This window comes from Diaporthe citri (assembly GCF_014595645.1).
Source record: "Diaporthe citri strain NFHF-8-4 chromosome Unknown scaffold_2, whole genome shotgun sequence".
NCBI classification, from domain to species: Eukaryota; Fungi; Ascomycota; class Sordariomycetes; order Diaporthales; family Diaporthaceae; genus Diaporthe; species Diaporthe citri.
The window spans coordinates 3,833,086-3,854,255 of NW_025064847.1; the positions used below are offsets into that span (position 1 = coordinate 3,833,086).

A 21,170-nucleotide genomic window follows, 5' to 3' on the forward strand; every position below is an offset into this window, starting at 1 on the left:
TTTAATCCAGGAAGTTTTCCCCTTTTGGGTTTAACTTTAGGAAAGATGATGGGTTAAGCTTAAAGTTAAATATATTTAATATCTTTTAAACGGTATTCGTATATTTCTAAGCGTATTTTAAATAATATTTATATATTTTTATTTATTTATAGTGGTTAGCATTAATTAATGCAGGTAAATAAATAAAAAGAAGCAAATAAAATATTAAATAGGGTAAGAGTGTTGAATTATTATAAGTTATTATTAGCCATGGTAGCTATTATAGGGTATGATAATGATATATAGGCAAAGGCTAGCAACGTTAAAATCCTAATAATTTAGGTATGAAAATAATTATAAAAATGGGGGTATTAATGTTTTCTAATATTTTAAGATATCTTAAGCGATGCCGGGCTTATAATTTAATGAAGCAATTAAGTAAATAATAGTTAATTATTAGGTGTTGAGGAGAGAAATCTCCCCGCTATTAAACGCTTAGAAAGAGCCTATTTATAGGCTAGCGCTAGCGTATGGGCATACGACCCTCGCACCTTCCAACACCAACCACATCATCTTTCCAACGAAACAGTGAGTATCTGGCCAGACGCAGGCTAAGAAACCATCGCCATTTCTTGAGTCCCGTCAGGGCACCCTGATGTAAAGCCCGTCTCATCGACCAGGACGCAGCTTAGTGATCCGATAGACCGTGTCTGCGGCATAGTTTGCCTCGTTTGCAAATAGTCCCTGTGTAAGTCCCCGAGGAATGCTTCGGATAGGGAAGCAAAAACGAGAAGAAAGTGGGCCTGGGGTATGTTTATGAAAAGTTTTATCAATGTACAGAAGCTGACAGAGCACGTAGTACAAATGGTTCATCCTGCGCAGGTGGCTACGGTGACATACTGGTGGTTGTATGCCAAAGCGTGGTATGGGACATCTGGAGGAGTCAGAGTTTGCTCAAGAGTTTCGTTCACTCTTGGATCTTGACATGATGAGTTGACGTTGACATTGAATCCTGACTGTGGACAACAGCCATAGAGAACTAACGGAGAACAACCCCTCATGTTATCTGCCACTCTTTTAGTATATCTGACATAGACTCGTTTTCTCAGACCGTTACAACAAACTTTGGAAGCCTTTTGCAAAGTACATTGTGAAAAGCAAGAGGTGATTTCACAATATCATGGAAGTTACAAATTTGGCTAGGAAAAGATAGCATGTCTGTACTACTAATCCGTCGCTCTCCAATAATTTCACCAGCTGCAATTTTAAGTGGTTCACTACAGGTGGCCTCTTTGACAGCCAAGACAGCCCTCTTAACTCATTCTCTCTCAACTGAAATTGCCCTCGATTAAGCTACCCGATGACTTGGAGTTCCAAGCCCTAACTAAATTTGATGCTCTTGTTTCACAAGGGAGATTGTTTTTTGAGGAAACGGAGGGCGAGACAGTTGAGGATCAGGGATTCAGGGCCAGTGATCATGAGTCTACGTCCATTGCTCTCTTGATGCTGACATTTTTCGTCAGCTTGAGTTCCGCACAAGTCAAGCTTTATCCAAGAAACCTATCCTAGCCCACAATGCGCCTGAACGCCGTGGCCTTGGAGGGCCGTTCCTCCACCCTGACCCAGACTTCGTAGTCAGCCGGGTTGGCGACTGCCACATTCTTGAGCTCAATATGCATTGCATCTATCGACCGATGTACATCCTTCATACTCGCGAGTTCGCACCACAAGATGACGACCTAAACATGGACGACTTCACCGCAGCCCGTGCTGTCATGGCGAACCTGGGACGCACGGTGCCGCAGATGACTCTTTACAATTGCGGCGCAGAGGCTGGAGCCTCCCAGGGTCACAAGCATATGCAAGTCTTTGCGTATCCTTCACCTTTTCCCTTATTTCCCGAACAGGCCCAATCCACTCAAGGTCAGTTGCACCCTGCAAAGCCTTGACCCCAAGCGACGAGATCTTGTCTAACATCCACTAGAAATTGCTTCTAGAATCCCCGGTATTTCTTACCAGCATTTTGTGCTACGACTTCCTGAGAATTCTCAAGCGGATCACATTATGACATGCTATTCTCGGCTGTTGTCTGCAATGAGGACGGCACAAGGAACCACATCTGGATTTGGAGCTTATAACGTGTGCCTCACGGATTCATGGCTGTGTCTTATTCCCCGTCGCCATGGTCGATTTCAGGGAGTCGGCACAAACGCCGCTGGTATGCTTGGCCTAGTGTGGCTTGGTGACCAGGCGGAACGAGAGGCCTGGGATAAGCTCGGTTGTTTACATCACCTAGAACGTCTTGGGGTCCAAATTAAACCTTCTTGAGCTTTTAATAGGCCTAAGAAATACAACAATTCGATGATGGCTCCAGGCACCGTCGACGAAACGGGCCATGTTCAGCCCAGCCCTCACGGCTTGCGAGCTTAGATAATCCATATTGTGTCCGCGTTCGTGACTTTTCTATGCGTTCATTGGACTCCCCTTAAGCTGCAAAGAGATGATCGTCACGAGGCTCGACGCCTCATACGCGTGTGGAGCAAGGTCGGTGTGATCGACCAGTAGTCGTTTCCAAGCCGCGGGTTCATGTGCAAGGTTCCAGGTTCTGAGAAGAACCACGCTACGGGTTCCCTGTAGCGTTCGTCAACGAGATGCTTGATTACCACTCGCGAGGGGTTCCAAACGAGGCCATCACATTGGATGGCCTTCCATGGGATAGCTCCCTATGGGATGACTCCCTCTACGGCCTGATATGCCAGAATTTTTGTGGGCGTTTCCTGGCGCCCCTCACTTGGGCGCTCGTTTTAGTTTGGCATATCTCAATCACGACTTTTGATAAATTTGCACGAGTGTACAGAATGCTTCAGATTCACAGTCTCATTCAGTCCGGACTACCAATGGCTCTGAGCACATTAATACGCTGTAAAGAAAAGACCTGGATTTTAAGTCGCTCCGATTGAGATATAATATATACGGACATGGCGATAATTAACATTTAGAATAAAGAATCAGACTATTGAACCCCGATGTCTTAAAACACGGCGGTCGGCGATCCGATCGTTGCTCACGCGGATGCGAGAACACTTGCACGTAACTTTTAGCCCTATGCACTTGATGGAGTCGCAGCAGGAGCCGCTGGAGCAGCCTGTTGGTCGGCTGGTTGCTCAGCCGGTTGCTGGGCTTGCTCTCCAGCCTGCTGTTGCGCACCTTGATCCGCCTGTTGATCGGCAGGCGGCGGAGCCTGTCCAGCATTCGGGTCAGCGGGCGGCTGAGCTTGCTGTTGGGCCTGCTCTTGAGCGGCCTGCTGCTGCTGCTGCTGCTGCTGCTGGGCCTGTTGCTGGGCCTGTTCCTGGGCCTGTTGCTGGGCCTGTCCCTGGGCCTGTTGCTGGGCCTGGTCTTGACCTTGTTGCTGACCTTGCTGGCCATTGTTCACGTTGACGATGACTGTCGGTGGGGGAGCAGTCCCAAGAACAAGACCTGCGAGCTCGGCCTGTGCGATAGCTTGCTCATTAGCCAGCAGCTGTGCCTGCAGGTTGAAAAGAGAACCCGCAGCGATGAGCTGGCAATCTTGCTGGATGAGATTTGTGTCACCAACAAACAGGCCCTGGTTCGGAAGGATGATGGCGGCCGGGTCAGGGAAGACCTGAGCGTCGCTGGGAGCCTTCGGTGGCTGGGAGCCAAAGGGGAGCAGGACTGAACCATTGACCTGGCCAAATGGCGCATTGGGGTCAAACTGAGCAACCTGAGGGGCACCGCCAGCGGCGGGCTGAGAAGCGTTGCCCACACCCGCGACACCGGGTACATTCAGAGTTGCGGGCGTAGGGGCAGGGCCGATGGTCAGAGGCTCAGCCGCGTTCACCATGACAAGAATTTCTTGACCAGCTGCGCCATTATCCGCCTTCAGCTGGTTGACCATGTAGCGAGTGTTGACGTTGTTGGGATCTCGCTGGTCAATGACGTTTGTGACTGCAATAATGACAGTGTTCACATTGTTCCATCCTGTTTATCACTCTGGTTAGCATCAAGATACGACACTCACACGAGAGGGACTTGTAGACACTTACTGTTCTTGAAATGATTGACTCTGATGTTGTTCTTGATGGTCTCCACCGTTGAAATGAGCGCAAGTTGAGACTGAACAAGAGCTGCGAACTCCTGCTCCGCAGTCAAAGCCAGAGCTGCGATGGTATCCAAGTTGTTGTTGATTACTGTGATCTGGGGCTCCACCACAGTCTGCTGAATGATGATGTCCCTCTTTTGTTGCGCCCTGGTCTTGTGCTTCAGACCCCTCTCCATGGGTGTTGCAGTTCGGTCAACGGACGCAGGAGCTGACATGTGTTAGACAATGACCTCGTGGTATATAGACTGTGATGGACACTCGTGACCTACCAGCAGTAACGATAGACACGCCGACTAGGGCGGTGATGAGATTCCTGAAGAACATTTTGAAGGAGAGATGATTGTTTGAAACAATACAGATAGTACTTTGGGTCTATTGGTCCTATCAAAGGAGTGGAAGACAAAGAAGGCGTCGAAGGAACGAAACAGCAGCCTCTGGGGCGCTTGGTGAGAAATCAAATGAGGAAGTACGGATCAGCAGATGTGCTCGTGAAAAGTCTTGGAGGACGGCATACGAAGATCATGATCCTCATCGCCGTGGGAGATCACTCGGCATATATGTGGTTATTCCTACCTTTACCGTCCTCCTCGACGAGGTCCTGCGGGCTATGCGCCCTCCCCCAAGACCGGCATCTCGACATTCCGGCTCGAGTCTTCAGAGGGGGATCTGCGCGAGTGATACTCGAGATCGCAGCGGTCGCTCGAAAGAGGCATGCAGGCCTTACTAACGATATGCTTAAGCATCAAAACCAGCCGGGATCAGGGGGCGCCTAGGCCTGGGGGCGACAAACGAGCTCGGTTGGCAGCCCATCAAACGGAGAGCTTGGTGCTGTACCTTTTCGCCCGCGGGACCGCACCAAAGTGACTTCAGAGCCGAATAACCTTAGATTTGAAATTTCCGACGAAAGGGCCCCCTCGTCTGATGTCTTGCGACGAATTCGTCTGGATTCGGCCGGTTGAGACCAAGTCTGCCCAATCACGATGGGCCTTGGCGGACTGGAGTGCGGATGAGGCCCTGAGACGGATGAGGTTTTGTGTTTGCTAGTGTGGGTTGAGAAGTGGCTTTGACATTTCATGCAGTTCTGAAGTACTTTTCGGCCGAACAGGCGTATGCCATCTCAAATTTGATGCAACCGTTGTGGTTCTGTTGGGATGGGACCACATGGTTCCGCTTTGAGGGAGGTGAGGATCACGAACATCATTGATCGTTCCCTCGGGCATTCCTTCCGCAAGTCCTGCCCTTGTGTCCGGTATCAAGCGCAGATCATCAATGATTCCCCTATGATTCCCCTGGGCGCCGAGTCCCTGATCGACTGAAGCGAAGAGATCACGGAAATCTGGAAGATCAGGTTCTCCAGGGCCGCAACGAGGCAGGAAGGGAGTTTGCCCAAAACACAAATTGAGAGTCGAAAGGTCTAAGCAGCAGACTCGAGATGCCCGTGCGTCAGAGGGTGCCTGGGGTACCCCTGGGCGGACTTTGCAGCCTTGCTGAGCCCTACGAGCTTGACTGCAGGAGCATGATAACGGCATTCACTTCAATCGCGTCTTGGAGTTTGTGAAATGTTCCAGGCTGTCTTGAAAGACTTAAACAGTAGGGCCAACATCGAGGCCACCTGTGGCTTAGCCACAGCCCTTGCTTATGCCTCTTCCTACCGGGAGAATATACAAACCCGCTTCCGTGCCGTCAGTAACGCAGGAGAGGTGAGGTCACTGCCAAGAGCTGTGATACACGGTGCTCCCACAAAAACTTGAACATGATCCCGTCTTTGTGTGCACTGGCATATGCGTTATGTGGGGCGGTTTTCAAAGGCTCAGGGCAGGGGCCGAGAGCTCGCTGTGCTCCACCAACCGCCACGTCCTTTGCCGTCTTCTTGAAACGAAGAAGCGTCCTTTCGACAATCGCAATGTCATGAACCAGTCACAAAGCAAGCCTAGGCATATTGATGCGCTAACAGGCTCAACAGCAAATGCTTGGTGTGAGATGGTAAGCAGATCGTGTTGCGTGGCGGGGGAAGGAATCCGGTAATACGGAAAGGTACTGTACCTTGCCCATCTCATATACGTGTCTCATCCTCATAATTATCGTCCGAGGATATTCAACAAGGCAAGTATTTCTCGTATGTTCCCGCTGCCATCGATGAGTACTGTGCTCTTGTTTGAGGATGCCGCATGCCCTTCGGGTTCTCCATGCTGATCTTTAGAACTTATGAGTGATCACCCACACACCTGGTGGGCACAATTCTCTGTCCAGCATGGTGTGCCTGAACCCCAGATATAGAAAGACAGTCGTCATCACGAATATCTCTGCAACCACGTTGTACGATTTACCGCTGCTATTGTCACGATAGGGGCCGGAAACGATCGAAAGGCGCATGAGCCTGTGCAACAACACCGTTTGATTCATGTCCTACAACGGGGACTCTCGATAAGGCATGATATTGGTCGACTCCTCTATACCTGCGGAACCTGCTTTACTCGATGACATAGGAGTCTGCCATGGATTTAATCTCTTTTGAGAAGGTCACGTCCTCGTTCATCTCCACCAAAGCAACCGACGAAACCTGGGAATTGGTCAGTAAAGGTAAGTCTGCAGGGCGGTAATGAAGGGATGACTCACGTCCACGTCCACGAATGGCGTGGTCTTGGAGAACCGGACCTGCATCGGGAAGAACTCGTTCTCGTCATCCGCCTGAGCTTCGAACTCGAAGGCTCCGTTGGGGTTCTCATCATCCACCGTTCCGATTGACCACTCCAGACTGTCTCCTGACACGTCATATGTTGCATCAAAACTCGAGACCGAGGGCTCGGCAGTCGAGTACGGAATGGTGACGCTCACGTCTTTGAGTGCATCACCGCCGGTCAGCTCGTACTCGACAGTCATGGTGTAGCTGCCATCAGAACCCTTGTTGACCCAGACAGTGAAGCTGATTGGCACTGCGCTCGGGTCGTCTGCCTTCGGGGTAGCACGCCACCGGAGCACACCGACCGAGTTATTGACTGGGAAGCCTTTCGCGGTGTTGGCCATCTGGATGGTTCTGGAGCTGTTGAACAGATTCCGGTCAACATTGGGATGTGTCCGGAACTGCGCCCCATGGGTGGGCTGCGCGCTCAGGTCGAGTTTGATCTTGGTCAGTGATGGGTCGGATATCCGCAGCTGCAGATCACCACTGACGCCAATGGACTCGACGGCACCTTCCTTGGAAAGCTTCGCGCTGATTGCTTCATTGATGGTAACGTGTATGGCATCGCGATCCAGGGTAGTCGAGGCACGCGGCGCACTTGGCTCGGCTGCGATCGGAGAGGGAGCTGCTGGCGCGACAAGCGGGCTGTCGTCGACTTCGTTGCCCATTTCGCCTCGTACTCGCTCAAACATATCGGTGGTCTTCGACTTCTTACCAAGCTGCATGCCCTTGCCCTTCGGTGCGGTGAATCTGTCTCTCGTGAGTGCATGATACGGCATGACTGGACGGGACTGGCATACTTCGACTTGTTCTTCTCAGCTTCGTATGTATCGTATGTGTCGGTGACAGCAGGTCGGCTGGGCGCAGTGTATGTGGGATAGACAGGTGTCCTGGGCACGTTGCCCATGCCACGGGCGCCCCTGGCCGACTCTTTACGCTGCATCTCGAGTTGTTTGGCCTTCCTCTTGCGCTCTTCAGTAGCCTCCAACTCTTTGTTCTAGGGCGAGTCAGCACACAACGCGAAGGATTGGGAGTGAAGTCATGCGAGGGCTTCGTACTCTGGCAATGATCTCCTGGATGCGCTCCTCGTGACTCTCCATCTCCAGGAATGTCTTGATCTGACTGATGGTCAGGTTCTCCCTGTACCCAAGGGTGACCAGCTCATCGAAGGCGCTCAGGAGCTCGAAGGCATTCTTCAGGATTTCACGCTCCTCCAGACTCTTGCAGGTGCTGGTGACGACCTGGGCAAAGAGATGTAGGGAGTCGATGTCTTGGAGGATGTTGGACTGGCGGTTGGTGATGAGGACCATGTAGAGCTCATCGAGGGGCTGGTAGACGAATCGGACGTTGTCTTGCTCGACCGTCGTATGCTGGGTCCCACTGTCTGCGAGCTTCGGAAAGGAGGCGAGAAGCGCTTCGATGCGCGACCTGGGCATCTCGCGGAACTGTCGCGAAAGGACAGCTTTGCCCCCGCGGGTGCAAATCGATGCTGCGAGGACAACCTGCCACACTCAATTGTTAGTCATTGCGACTGCGAGATATCTACATTTATCAAGAGACTTGCCATTTTGATTCCAACGCGAAGCCGAGGACTCTGTAGCAAGGGGGCTGGTCTTGGTCTTGCCAGAGGGTTGCGAGCTGAGTTGGACGGTTGTCTCTTGGGCACTGGCTGCGATAAATTGATAGTGCTGTCCTGAAGCTGGCTCGGTGGCTCGTGCGAGATGGCCTGGACACCCGCATTCCTGGCACTTTAGGTAATGAGCACCGTACCCCTGGCCAGCATCCAGCTCCACCCGGCAGGCAGAGTGCCAGTTCCTGCGGCGTTCATCTGGGCTGCCCGGGTGCCTAAGCTCCCTAGCTGCCAGGCGCGCTAGCAAGTGAGTTTAGTCAGCGGTGCCCGTTGCAGAAGGAAAGCAATTAGCCGTTCGCGTCACTCCGTTCAGCTATGTCCGGCCTTTGACCACTCACTCAGCTCCGTTATCCTTCTTAACCCCTCTGCAACGCGCCCTCCCTCCAGCGATCAGCCTGACATACTTGGTATCTCGATCTGCCAGAAATACCTGGACCGCTGAGACCTGGGCTGACTCCGCCCTCAATCAAACTTTGCCCCAGAACTTTCGGTATCTGTGGTCACCCCCCTTCACTTGTATTCACACTCGCGCAAACAGCCCCGCGGCAACCTCAGCGACTGTGACAAACAGCTAGCATCCAACCTGCCCGCCATCGGCGCGATTATCATGACCTGATCCTGTCCCCAATTTGACGCGTGATCTATCTCCCAGCTGCGCTGACCGCGCCTTGCCCTTGAGATTTCACAGTCTGCGCCTGGTCATTTTGACCTCGCCAGAGCGATATGATGGAGGCTGTGGTGGAGGAGACAGGCCATTTGGAGGCCAACAAAGAGGTCGGATTTGAAGACGACAGCGTTAGCGCGATCCAGGACGAGGAGTTTGACTTCGATATCGGTGGCCCTGGAGACGACCTGGAAGAAGCGTTGGGTGGGCCCGAATCCACTCACGATGTTCTGGCGTATCACACCGAAAACAATGACGCACTCCACGACGCTCGCACACACTCGACACAAGATCAGGGCGCGCAGGAAGCCGTTGATGAGTCTCACGAAGATGGGATTCCTGGCCAGGACCAGGATCAACATGATCTAGAGATACCCGCTTTTGACACTTCAGTCGACGCTGAGGGTGTTGAACAAGCCTACCAATTTGATGATGCACGAGGTGACCAGACTGAAGGCGAAAATGCTCAACAGGCAGACGACGCGCAGTATGGTGGGGAGGGCGAGAAAGACCAAGAGGATGTCTACTTGGAAGACACGGCAGAAGAGCTTGGAAGCTTCGTTGATGTTGGTCAACAAAATGAAGAGCTAGCCCAAAGCACAACGGTTGCTACGGAGGCTGCCGAGTTCTCGCACCTGGAGGATGGGCACTTCGAAGACGATATACGTGATGAAGGTATCAGCGCCGAAGAAATTGGTGTGATTCAGTCACGGGACGACACGCAGCCGTTGGCGGACAGCAACTACTTCGACGAGATAGCTGGGAATGAAACAACAGCAATGGAACCTCACAGCGAGGAGATCGCCCAGGATACGAGTCCTGGACACGATTCTTACCCCGTGGACACTGCCGCGGACCAGACCGGTACAGGTACAACCTCTGGTTTGGACGACGCAGGTGGCCAAGAGGCGGAGTCGTCCAAGAGCTCGGAGAAGCACCCCCGTGTGAGGGTATCCTATGGAACAGCAGAGTTTTATCTCTTTGCAGAGTCACCTGATGCTGATCCCGATGATTACTTTTTCGAGAACGCAGATGTACTTCATCAGCCTTTATCTCAGTTCCTACCAAAACTTCGCCAAGTCATTACGGAGGACTTGCAAGCTTCCGACGAGCTTGTCGTGAAAGTGGATGGACTCGGACTGGAGTTTGGAGAGGCAACAACGAAAGATTTTCTAGAGCACACGACTTTTGCTCAAGTTCTAGAGCTGTACGATCGACTTGTGAAGCTTGACCATGATTCTTCCGAATCTCCGGAGCTCTACATATACCTGGAAACGAGACCAAACTGTCTGTACCGGCTCACAGAACTCACCAACAACGCAAACAAGGGTAAGGGACTATCTCAGGTAGCATTCTACTACGAGGGAACTCCCGACTTCGCAGCCATCGAGGAGGAGTCAAACGATTATGACGGAGGCGGCCAGGGTATGGGCTCTGACAACGCGTCTGATAACGGGTCGAATGACCAAATCGAAGGAGATTTGAGTGCGACTCATGAGGATGAGCAACCCTACAACCCTTTTCGACTGAGTGAGAGCCAACAGCAGGCCATGGACTCCTCACACTCCGCTCTTGCGGAGGGAGAAGTGGTGAACGATTCACTCTCGGCAGACGGTGACGAAGCTCATGCCGCTTATGAGGACGACAACGACGAGTCCTTCTCTGGTGAAGTGGGAGATGACCTGGAACTTGCGGCAAGGGAGGTCTTGCGCGATGTAAACGCGCCCGAAGCCCAACAGGACTCTGATATGGTACCCGGTGAGGATGAAGATCTCGCTGCGGAAGCCGCGAATGATGAGCCTGAGAACCCGCATTACATGGAGGAAGACCTCCCTGGTGGGGAAGAAGCTGCGGGAACGGAAGCAGACGCTGAGGCCGAAAACGAAAACTTCCAGGAAGATGAAGGCCATACTGATGGTGAGCATCTTTCGTCTTTGGAACTTAGCGGATGCACTGCATCGTCCGAGATATGTGCTTGCGCATTTTGCATGTCCACCCAACCTACTTCTAATGGTGTTGTGGACAACCCCCGCGTCACTGTCGAGCCCGAGGTAAAACCTCGAGTTTCAGACCGTCAGCTGGTTGAAGATGCTCTGACCGATGTTCACCAAGCTCTTGTTGCCACAGCGGAATGGTCGAGTAATTTCTCATCAACAACCAACGCAAGGGACTCGCCTGCTGCAGATCTTGACTATCACAACCACACAGAGAGCACATCGGCTGACTTCAATATGCAAGACTACGAAACAGCGGAAAACGACGACTACCTTGACATCGGGGCGACCGAAGAGGAGCCGACCGAGTCTGCAGAATATGCAGCGTCTGCAGGCACACCTGAACCAACCTCGCACGATTCGAGCGCCACGGCAACCCTAGACGGAGAAGGCCAAGGCCATGGCGACGATGTGTCTGCGACCCAGGCGTTGGCCGATGCGGGTCATCTGATTCAGACCACGTCACAGCCGGAGCCTGGCCCTCCAGAGACTGAGACCGACGAGATCCACTGGAACGACGATGATGACGCCGAAAATGACTACGAAGACGACGAGGTTGACACTGCGAATCAGAACCAGACCGACCTGTCTCCTTCGAGTCTCTCTATCAAGAGAGGCAGACAAGCAGACGAGGACGATGTTGGTCTAGGTGACGATAGTAGTAAGTCATCGCAAGGAGAGCAATTACGAGTCTGTGCTGACATCGCTTCAGTTGCCAAGCGTCGTCGGACCTAGATGACTGCCCGATGTAGTTGTCAGCTCGGACTGCGAGTGTGCCAAGAACTCTGCGCGTTGGGAGCATTTGTAGTGCATCTGCTCCCTTCGAACGTATCCTACCTTGATATACCAACCCCCCCCCCTCCTTTTTATGCCCTTTTCTTTGCAACATCTACCCCCGAGTAGCAACGTGGACCAGCTGAAGCACAGACGAAAATTAATGATTCCGACTGAGGTGAGAGGTAAGTTTGATCTGAAGAGACGCTTGGCCTGCTTTTGAAGGCCTGGGACCCTATCGAATCTCTTTGTGCTCAGCTGCGGCCCTCGGGTACCAATTTGCGCGCGTACGACATCGTTCATGGCGACTTCTCGAAGACCAACTACTGAATATTCAAAATTTGCCACCATTGGCCGCTTTCGACTTGGGGGTGATGACAGGACTCGTGGGGTCGGAATAATTCTTTCCACAACCGCATGGTCTGTATTCAGAGCTACCGGGGAAGGTGATGGACAGGCACGAAGCATTTATGAATGACTACGTCTGAGTGCCCTGGGAGGAAGCCGTTTTGATTCTTCCGAGAAGGTTAAGTATCTTTCTTGAAAAGACGAGCGCGCCTTGGGCGGCTCGTGCGGGACGGAGATCGGTTTGTGTGCACATAGACGGGGCTTGTTGATGGGTGGACCAAAAGCCTGTCGGTGTCTACGGAGCGCTTTTTTTGGAATGTCTGCTTCGGGCGTTGTCGGCGGCGATATCAGGGAAAAGAAGGCTGTCTGGGCACTTGGGGTATGTAGAAAAGCTCTGTACCAATGTGAGAGGAGCATTCCTGGTGATCAGGCAAGCAAATGCGGGCCTTTACTCGTTTTATGCGCGCGATGAAGACCGATCACCAGCTATTTATCTATGTCGTGGTGGTATGATCCCGATAACGGTGAGATTCATTGACCCTCAATTCAGCGGGCGATGATTGGAAGAGCATGCTTTTCGTTGTTGGATTCCTGATGCGGCTGGCCACTTGTCAGGCTTGAGCAGTCCTGACGATCGCAGCATTCGAAACAGGCGTATTAAGATTGGTGACAGGAAGGGGCTGGGGCGGTACCGGGTCGCCTAACAGGCGAGGGCGTGACTTGTTGCTTTGAAAGGAAGCGAGATTCGGGAACTCCCACAAAGTCGCTGATCAGTCATCCTATAAGCGGGGGATTTAGATGATTATCACCAGTGACATGCAGAAACCGGCGTTGCTGCCGCCAAGGGTATCTACCTGCCTACTGACTTGCCTGTGTAGTACCTCGGTGGTCTACAGCAGGTGTTGAGCTGGGCTGACTGCCTGGCCAACTCCACTGGCAACTAGACTGCAACTGGCAGTCTAGGCTCTGGACCCAGCTCATCGTCATCTTGTGGGACGCGGAGACGTCTCTGGACCCCATTTATTTCCCTGAAAGCCCCGGGTGAAGCAGATTCTACATATCCACACACACACACACAACCACTAGACTAGTAACACGCGCGTAACTTGCCTGCATGGGGGTCTACCGATGATGCACTTGTCTGGGGTGCAAGGTGGTTTTTTGAAATGCAATACGCATATTCGCTTGAGGATGCGGCTCACATACACTCGTGGCATGACATGGTATATGTCGACTAACCAGATGTGTTATTTTCCAAGCATTGAATCAATAGCCGACTCGTGTACGTAAATAGTTTTCTCTCATAAATCCTGCCAGACATTTGGCATGGGTCGACACGGAAAGCAAAGTCTGGACAGATACGTGTAGGTAACTGACCTGCTCAAGCAGCCAGGCGTAGCCGGGGACCCGACGTTTCAACTCCAGTAGCTGGATGGGCGGGCAGGCGGGAACTAGAATGCCAGGTGGTCTTTGTGCGAAGCGGCCCGGCAAAAGAGCTGGCTGTGAGGATTGGCTAGGTAGCACCTTATTTTCCATTACGAAGCCTCAGCCATCTGCAATTGCGCAAGCCCATGACAAGGACAAGGACACGGGGAGGCAGGACCCCTCGTATTCCTGACCTGGGCCCTCGGTTTTCGCTGGCGGAGAGAAGCAAGGGACCGCCAGTACGTACCCCAGGACCTTGCTTCCAAGGCTGCCGGGCCTGTCGAGGGGGTACCCACCTGCAAAGGGCCACCGGCAGGACGGGGCCAGGTACCGTGCTATGCTTGTCCTGGGCGAGGCCACGAGCAATTCTGCTAGTGGGCTACTAGCTCCAGGGATGGAGTGACGTCCCACGCCCGTGGATGAAACGAGGCACCCGATTCAACTCAACAGACCTCCAGACCTCACCCAGCCCGCCGCCGCCGCCCGCCAGCCCACTCCCTGCGCTGCTGTGAGTCTCTTGCCAAAACGTACGCAGCAACATCACTTGCCCCTGCCCAGCCAATTTACTGTATCTCTATCCCAGATTCTTGACTCCCCTCCCACACGCACTACGGTCCGGTAATCTGTCCTCGTCCTCGCTGCGAAGGGGAAAGCGTCCCTTTTTGGTGCACGACCTTCTTTTTTTACTGGCCTTGGCCGCTTGTCCTGGAACGGGGCCGGAACATTGAAACGATTTGCTCATCCCCCCCACACGCACTCGCACACACTCCAGTGATCCTCGACTGTCGAGCACCTCCCTGGCCAAACCACCTACCGACGGCAAACCAAGACGACAGGCCACGCACCGCACCGCATCGCATAACGACGCCAGCCCATCTCACAAGTCATCAGATTCCGTCCAACTGTTCCCACTCGCCGACAAGCACCGGCTTTGGCCTCTGCCTGTGCCTTTGTTAACCGAGTCCCCGACTAATCGAATCGTCTTCACGACCATCCCCCGGGTTTCGCCTGGCGCGAAGTATTCCAATACTCGGGCTACCTCGAAACACTCCGGGCGCCCGCGCTCATTGCGCTCGTTGCGCTCAACACATCCCGAGACGGCTCTGAACAGACACAAGCAGCGTGCCGCTGCTGTTGCGCTCGTTACAGTATGATGATGGAGGAAAAGTACGGCTCGCTCCACGCACCCTCGAACCTTCCACTCGCACTGTCGCCCAGCGAACCTCGTGACCTTTCTCCTGGACACCTTGCGCTGACCACGCTGGACATCGCAGATATATCGGCCTGGGGCTGGCCATGACATCTAGCTTAGCCATCGGTACGGCGCATTTTCTTCTCCTGCATCCCGTCTTCCCTTAAGCGTGGACTTGACTGACGTATCCGGCTGCGCAGGCACGAGCTTCGTCATAACGAAAAAGGTAGCTCCAAATCCGCACACGCGAGAGAACGGGACCCGATTCCCTTGAGACCAACGCACGTCCGAACCGGCCGGCTGACAGTATCGCGGTAGGGTCTCAACCAAGCAGGCGAAACACATGGCTTCGAGGGAGAGGGTTTCGTATACCTCCGGAACCCCTTGTGGTGGGCCGGCATCTGCACATGTAAGGGGATTATCCCTACTTGACTCTGGCTGGCTCAACATACTGATCCGTGAGATACAGTGGTTGTCGGCGAAGTATGCAACTTCGCAGCGTACGCCTTCGCGCCGGCCATCCTCGTCACGCCTCTGGGCGCGCTGTCGGTGTTGATAGGAGCGGTGTTGGGTTCATATTTCCTCAAAGAAGAGCTTGGCATATTAGGGAGGCTTGGGTGTGCCATCTGCCTCATTGGCGCTGTCATCATCGTGCTACATGCGCCGCCAGATGAGGACATCGAGACCATCGAGACCATCCTCGCATATGCGCTGAGGCCTGGTAAGAAGAGACATGCCCTGACTGCCACGACAGTCGATGCTGACTGCCTTCTAGGCTTCTTGATATATGCCATAACAGTGACAGCCTTCTCCGTCTTCATGATCTACAGAATTGCTCCCGTATACGGCAAGCAAAACCCCCTGATCTACCTCAGCATTTGCTCCCTCGTAGGATCAGTGTCGGTTATGGCCATCAAAGCCTTCGGCATCGCCCTCAAACTGACCTTTGCGGGCAACAACCAATTCACCCACGCCTCAACCTACGTGTTTATGATCATTACGGCGGTTTGCATCTTGACACAGATGAACTACTTCAACAAGGCGTTGAGCCAGTTCCCTACCAACATGTGTGCCCCCCTCTCCCCCACCCCCAATGTAGCAAAATATGGCCATGTCCAGATTTCTAACCACCTGCGCAGCGTCAACCCCCTCTACTACGTCACCTTCACGACCGCAACCCTCTGTGCCTCATTCATACTCTACAGCGGCTTCAATACCACCGACCCCATCAACACGCTCTCCCTCCTCTGCGGTTTCCTCGTCACCTTCACGGGCGTGTACCTCCTGAACTTGTCGCGCAGCGATCCCAACGGTTTCAAGATGATCTCTGGGCGAGGCGGCGACGATTCAGTGGGCACGGACATGATCTCCCAGATCCAGACGCGTATGAGCATGGAGGCTCGTCGGAGTCTCGGCCACGGCGGCGACCGCGAGGGCCTGATGCGGGCGTACGACGAGGAAGAGGCTGCCGAGTTTGGCCTGACAGACCTCGCAGAAGACAGCGATGACGAACGCAATGGCATGAGGACCAAGCAGAACGGCTCGGCGTCGGCGAACGGGAGGTCGAGATCCAGTGAAATACAGCCGCCAAAGTCTGGGGAGCGGTGACTGAAGGGGCAAACACTGACCGACCTAAATGTCGGACTGGAAGATTGAGTTCGCGGATTAGAGTTTCGGTACCTTTTCGCGTCGCATTTGCTTTATCTATGTACCGTAAAAGCGGTACTCCGCCCTGTATATTCACACCTTGTCACATTTAGAACTGCTTGGAGATCCGAGCTCCCCGCCGTGACGAAAGTCTTAAACGACTGCGCTGGAAACCTACATGAAGGTTATCATCGGCAACTAGGAAAGGGACATGGCAACTTTTACGACACGACACGACGCGATGCGATGGGCTGTAATCAGGGCACGGCGGCGGGAAAGGATTGGACTCACGGGTTGACAATTTGCATTTGGCGTCTTGGGATATTTACGGGTGGCTGAGCATATCTCGGTTCTCTTACGGGCGAGCTGTACTTGTACGAGGATGACTGGACGCTGGAATTGCCGTTAAGGGGACAGACACATCGTGCGGCTTTCTTGGCCGGGGTCAAGACCAGACTTCAAAGATCAAACACCTAGTTTCATTATATAGAAGACAGCCTTGAAGGATTGTCATATAAAGTTTGCTCAGTTATAATTCCACGTCTGGCTATGTAGAATGGGGTCCAAGTTGATGCTCAAGGCTCAACACTCGCTTTGAAAGGCCATCAATAACCACCTTCGGATGCCAGGCACATTCTATGGGAAGAAAAGTTTTGATTCGCTTCTCCATTTCTCTGAAAGAGGTCTTTAGACTGGAAAGCACCTGTGGATGGCGGCTGAAGACAGGTTGAAACTGTTTCGTTGATCACATGTCGCAGCCGCCAACAGCTGCCGCCAGCTGGCCAGATGCTCATGCAGTCGAGACCGACCTCATCTGGCAACAACCTTGACACTTCTTCGCCTTGGGCGTAGTACACATCGACCCAAGGAATGCCAAGGTACTTCTTACCTCACTAGGTTTCGCAGCGAATTGAAGTATCTAAACATATCACAAGTCAGCGTTCCATCCATACCATTCTCGCCAATAAAACCTCACGGACATGGCGTTCCTCGCGAAATTCGTGGCTACAAAATATGTCGGTGACAAGCTGGAGGACAACTTTGGGCCCGAGGTAAGAGAAAGACATCGCGTGCAAGACCGCCCAGCTCACAAAGTTCTCTAGAACCCGAGATACGACATCTTCGTCACCGAAGATGGCCGGCGTAAGAAGCTCAAGAAGTCGTTGCCGCCAGGCCTGAGCGCTCATGACGAGCGCGTCCTTAAGACGGTCCAGCGTAAAGCTTACCGGTATGAGTGGTGGATCGGTATGTTGCTCTGTCGCCCTCTTCTAGAAATTCCCGCCCGAGCTCCCTGTACGGGAAGGCCTGGTTGTTTGTGACGAGTGAGACTTGAGCCAGCCCCAGATCCTATGCTCACCCTGTCTACTTGTGTGATGAGTTGGAAAGCTAATGCCGATACAGACTGTCATTGCTGCTGCGGCCTCCATATTCAATTTGGTACCGTGACCCTTTGGGGCCTGCTTCCTGTCGTGGGTGGTAAGTGGTTCCTGCTGAACTCTGCCCTTCGTAATGCGGCTACTCGTGACTATTATTCGAGGGACCGGTCAACAAGCACACCGCTGCGATGATCCTGTCGAAAATATCTCAAGCCCATAAGAGACCAGAAGGGACATCACTGACAGATTCACCCCCAGACATCGTCTCACTCATCAACGCCCTGACGCTCATCCGCGCCGCAAGGAAGGTCCAAGGCGGCCTGCCGGCCCCAACCCTCGCGGCGATGCTCCTCTGGGCCCTGATCGACTTCGCCATCAAGCTCATTCCCATCGTTGGTGACATCCTCACGGCTATTATCAAGCCCAACACGCGCAACTGTATGAAGGTCGAGGCCCTCCTGCGACAGAGGGCAAGCAAGAGGTCGGGCCCCGGCGCCGCCGCCGCCACCTCGGGCAGGAACGTCCCCGCCCCGCGCGGGGCCACCGCCCGCGCACCGCTGCTGGTCTCCTCGCAGCCCGGCGCGCAGACCCGCATGGTCACCGGCTCTGGGCCCGGCGCCGCGCCCTCGTACGGCACGGTCCCCGCCGGGGGTGGGGCCGGGGCTACTGCTGCGTCGTCGGGCGCTGAGGACCGCAGGAGTACCCGCCACCTGCTGCCGTTCTGGAGGCGGAATGATGACTCCGACAGTGAGTCGGATGGCGAGGCGGCGCGGTAGATTGTAGCTTAGGCGCGTTGGGTAAGTGTTTTCCACCGCCTGCCTGGCTAGGTCGTTGTTACCCTGGGAGTGGGCAGGATGAGCTGGGGTCCAGACTGGAGGTTGGGAGTATGAGAGCAGGAGTCATGGTGCACGCGTGGGAAGGTAGGAAGACGGACGGCGGGCAGAAAGGGAACTGACGGCCGAGGGAAAGTATGTCATGGTCAGGGGTGTGTCACATAGGAGAATCGCGAGTAGCATTATCAGAGCGTCTCAAACTACTTTGAATGGATGGCAAGAAAGCCTCAACAAGCATCGAGCATTCTTTGGCACACGTGGATCACAAGTGGGAGCATGTCAATTGGAGATATGTCAAGTGGGATGCATGGATATCATGTTTTCGTTTCCTCGTTGCCTTTCATTGTTCTTCTAGTTCGGCCTAGGCTGCAAACTACAATAAGAGCCCAGCAACTTGCCCTGTCCCTAAAACCAGCAAAATGCATTTCAATTACGCCAAGCCCTGATGTTTTGTGATGAAACCTCTCCCTCCTCGCCTCAATATCCCCCAGTTCAGAAGCCATCAAGGTCGCTCACATGCTGGCGGTGGCCGGCTATTCCCTCCAAAGCAATGCCCGCCATCAGGAGCTCCGAAGGGGCCTCCGCCGCCGGGAGGGGCTGAAAAGGATTGCGGTCGTTGTCTGGGGACAGAGGAGGACTGTGCAAAAGCTCATCCGAACGTGTTGGAAGTTGAAGGGATGGGTGACGCGCGTGTCTCGCGGGAGGAGCCACCTATTGCTCCACCGCAGCGGGCTGCTCCTCACCCTCTGCCTGCTCCTCCTGCGCCCGAGCAGCCTCAGCCGCGGCCTGGACCTGGGCGGCCTTGGCGCCGTAGTCCTGAGAGACGGGCTGGACGACAGGGGCCTCGTCCTTGGGCTCGAGAATGGTGACGGCGTCGGGCAGGGACTTCTGGGGGCCGGCCTTGCCCTCGGGGTCGGAGCCGCGCATGATCTTAACCTTGATACCGAGGACACCTTGGCGGAGAAGGACGTGACGGGTGGCGCTGTCGATGAACTCCTTGGCGGGCTGACCGGAGTGGATCATGAAGCCGTCGGTGAACTTCATGGACTTGGCACGGGCGGCACGGAGCTTTCCGGAGACGACGACCTCACAGCCCTTGGCGCCGGACTCCATGATGAAGCGCAGGACACCGTAGCAGGCACGACGGACGGCGAGACCGTTGAGGAGCTTGTAGCGGAGGGACTCGCACTGGGCGACGGCGGACAGACCACGGTTCTGGACCTTGGCGGCGTAGAGGGAGACACTGTTCTCGGGGAACTTGAAGCGCTTCTGGATGAGAGAGGTGAGCTCGCGGATGCGGCGACCCTGCTCACCGAGGACCTCTTGGGTGTGGGTGGCGCGGATGATGATGTCGGTGACGGTGGGGGTGACGCGGACTTCGACGCCGGAGTATCCCTCCTCGGCCAGCTCGCGCTGGAAGAACTCGTTCAGCTCGGCGTAGAAGACACCATCGGCGACGAACTTTCTCCGCTTGGAGCTGTGGAAACCATAATGTCAGTCAAAGAGGGTCTTGCATGTGTGGTTGTGATTGATTGCATGTCGTATCTAAAACGACTCGAGCACGGCTGGATCCTTGACAAAGTCTGGAGACAGACAGGTCGAACGGTGCAAAAGCCATTCCCACGCAATGGCCGTCCAAGTTCCGTCCTCTTGCAGACATTTGTCTGTCCAACACCGTGTCGTTGTCGTTTTTTGTTGCGGGGGAAAATGCCGGGGGAGACGCTGGGGGTGCAACTCACATCTGGGCACCTGGGACCGCCATGTTGACTCGGTTATTCTGTGATCGGGTGATCGTGAAAAAGGATTCTGTCGGTTTGCGGGTGTTGTCAAGTCGGAAGATTCCAGTGGAGTGAGTTATCGTCGCTGGCCGATTGATGGATGGGAGTTCAGTCGGGGACAGGCACTCTCATAAAGGATTGGAGGCAGCGAGAAGCGGCCAAAAATCGAAAATTGGGCGCAATGAAAGGTTTGGTGCGCAGTAGCCCTACGCACAGACCACTTCTTTTTGGGGGGTGAAGTGAAGGTGCAGCGTGCCAATTGCCAGCAGCAAACGACGAGCTACACCAGACTGGCCTGCACCAGACTGGCCTGCACCAGACTGGCCTGCACCATACAGGTACTCTCGCGTACAATTAAAACGCTGGGTTCGTACGAAAATTGGCTATCTAAAATTTTCTGGGCCATTTCGAGCAATTCTTTTGTGTTTATGTGAGAGCTGCATTCACCCTGATGGCCAGAAACTTTTTTTCGGCTCAGGCATCAGAAGCCTGCAATGTAGGTAAGTTTGCAGGCGGGCAAGCAGCGGGAGAAGGCTCGAAGAACCCTCACAGCCAGGTCCAATCTTTTTCTTCCAGACACTGCAAGGTCACTTACTGACCCTGGTCTAGCTGCCGCCAACCCCAGAGACGCATCCGGCAATTCTGCCTGCCGCGAGTGAAGCTGACTATGGCGCTACAGCGGGGTACACTCAGGTCAGGTACCTCCCCGCTGCGCCTGGAAGTACAGCTA

General features: G+C 53.9%; 7 protein-coding genes across 7 annotated transcripts; 4 read left to right on the forward strand and 3 right to left on the reverse strand.

The window, feature by feature from the left end:
• Window positions 1-1,652: 1,652 nt before the first annotated feature.
• INS49_006613 (uncharacterized protein) lies at window positions 1,653-2,047 on the forward strand (the record flags this gene model as incomplete). The annotated part of the gene is made up of 2 exons (XM_043167383.1): window positions 1,653-1,902; window positions 1,977-2,047. The coding sequence occupies 2 exons, from the start codon at window positions 1,653-1,655 to the stop codon at window positions 2,045-2,047; spliced, it is 321 nt and encodes a 106-aa protein (XP_043028527.1).
• Window positions 2,048-3,082: 1,035 nt separating this feature from the next.
• INS49_006614 (uncharacterized protein) lies at window positions 3,083-4,423 on the reverse strand (the record flags this gene model as incomplete). The annotated part of the gene is made up of 3 exons (XM_043167384.1): window positions 3,083-3,978; window positions 4,044-4,307; window positions 4,369-4,423. The coding sequence occupies 3 exons, from the start codon at window positions 4,421-4,423 to the stop codon at window positions 3,083-3,085; spliced, it is 1,215 nt and encodes a 404-aa protein (XP_043028528.1).
• A 2,146-nt stretch (window positions 4,424-6,569) lies between these two features.
• On the reverse strand, window positions 6,570-8,346 carry INS49_006615 (uncharacterized protein; the record flags this gene model as incomplete). Its single annotated transcript, XM_043167385.1, has 5 exons — window positions 6,570-6,659; window positions 6,716-7,529; window positions 7,580-7,776; window positions 7,838-8,281; window positions 8,326-8,346. The coding sequence occupies 5 exons, from the start codon at window positions 8,344-8,346 to the stop codon at window positions 6,570-6,572; spliced, it is 1,566 nt and encodes a 521-aa protein (XP_043028529.1).
• A 786-nt stretch (window positions 8,347-9,132) lies between these two features.
• INS49_006616 (uncharacterized protein) lies at window positions 9,133-11,819 on the forward strand (the record flags this gene model as incomplete). Its single annotated transcript, XM_043167386.1, has 3 exons — window positions 9,133-10,990; window positions 11,282-11,728; window positions 11,788-11,819. 3 exons carry the CDS (start codon window positions 9,133-9,135, stop codon window positions 11,817-11,819), a joined length of 2,337 nt encoding a protein of 778 aa, XP_043028530.1.
• Window positions 11,820-14,770: 2,951 nt separating this feature from the next.
• Window positions 14,771-16,414, forward strand: INS49_006617 (uncharacterized protein; the record flags this gene model as incomplete). Its single annotated transcript, XM_043167387.1, has 6 exons — window positions 14,771-14,823; window positions 14,889-14,932; window positions 15,007-15,032; window positions 15,125-15,215; window positions 15,276-15,527; window positions 15,582-16,414. 6 exons carry the CDS (start codon window positions 14,771-14,773, stop codon window positions 16,412-16,414), a joined length of 1,299 nt encoding a protein of 432 aa, XP_043028531.1.
• A 1,019-nt stretch (window positions 16,415-17,433) lies between these two features.
• On the forward strand, window positions 17,434-18,605 carry INS49_006618 (uncharacterized protein; the record flags this gene model as incomplete). The annotated part of the gene is made up of 4 exons (XM_043167388.1): window positions 17,434-17,505; window positions 17,557-17,698; window positions 17,855-17,929; window positions 18,088-18,605. The coding sequence occupies 4 exons, from the start codon at window positions 17,434-17,436 to the stop codon at window positions 18,603-18,605; spliced, it is 807 nt and encodes a 268-aa protein (XP_043028532.1).
• A 768-nt stretch (window positions 18,606-19,373) lies between these two features.
• INS49_006619 (uncharacterized protein) lies at window positions 19,374-20,424 on the reverse strand (the record flags this gene model as incomplete). The annotated part of the gene is made up of 2 exons (XM_043167389.1): window positions 19,374-20,139; window positions 20,402-20,424. The coding sequence occupies 2 exons, from the start codon at window positions 20,422-20,424 to the stop codon at window positions 19,374-19,376; spliced, it is 789 nt and encodes a 262-aa protein (XP_043028533.1).
• Window positions 20,425-21,170: the final 746 nt, after the last annotated feature.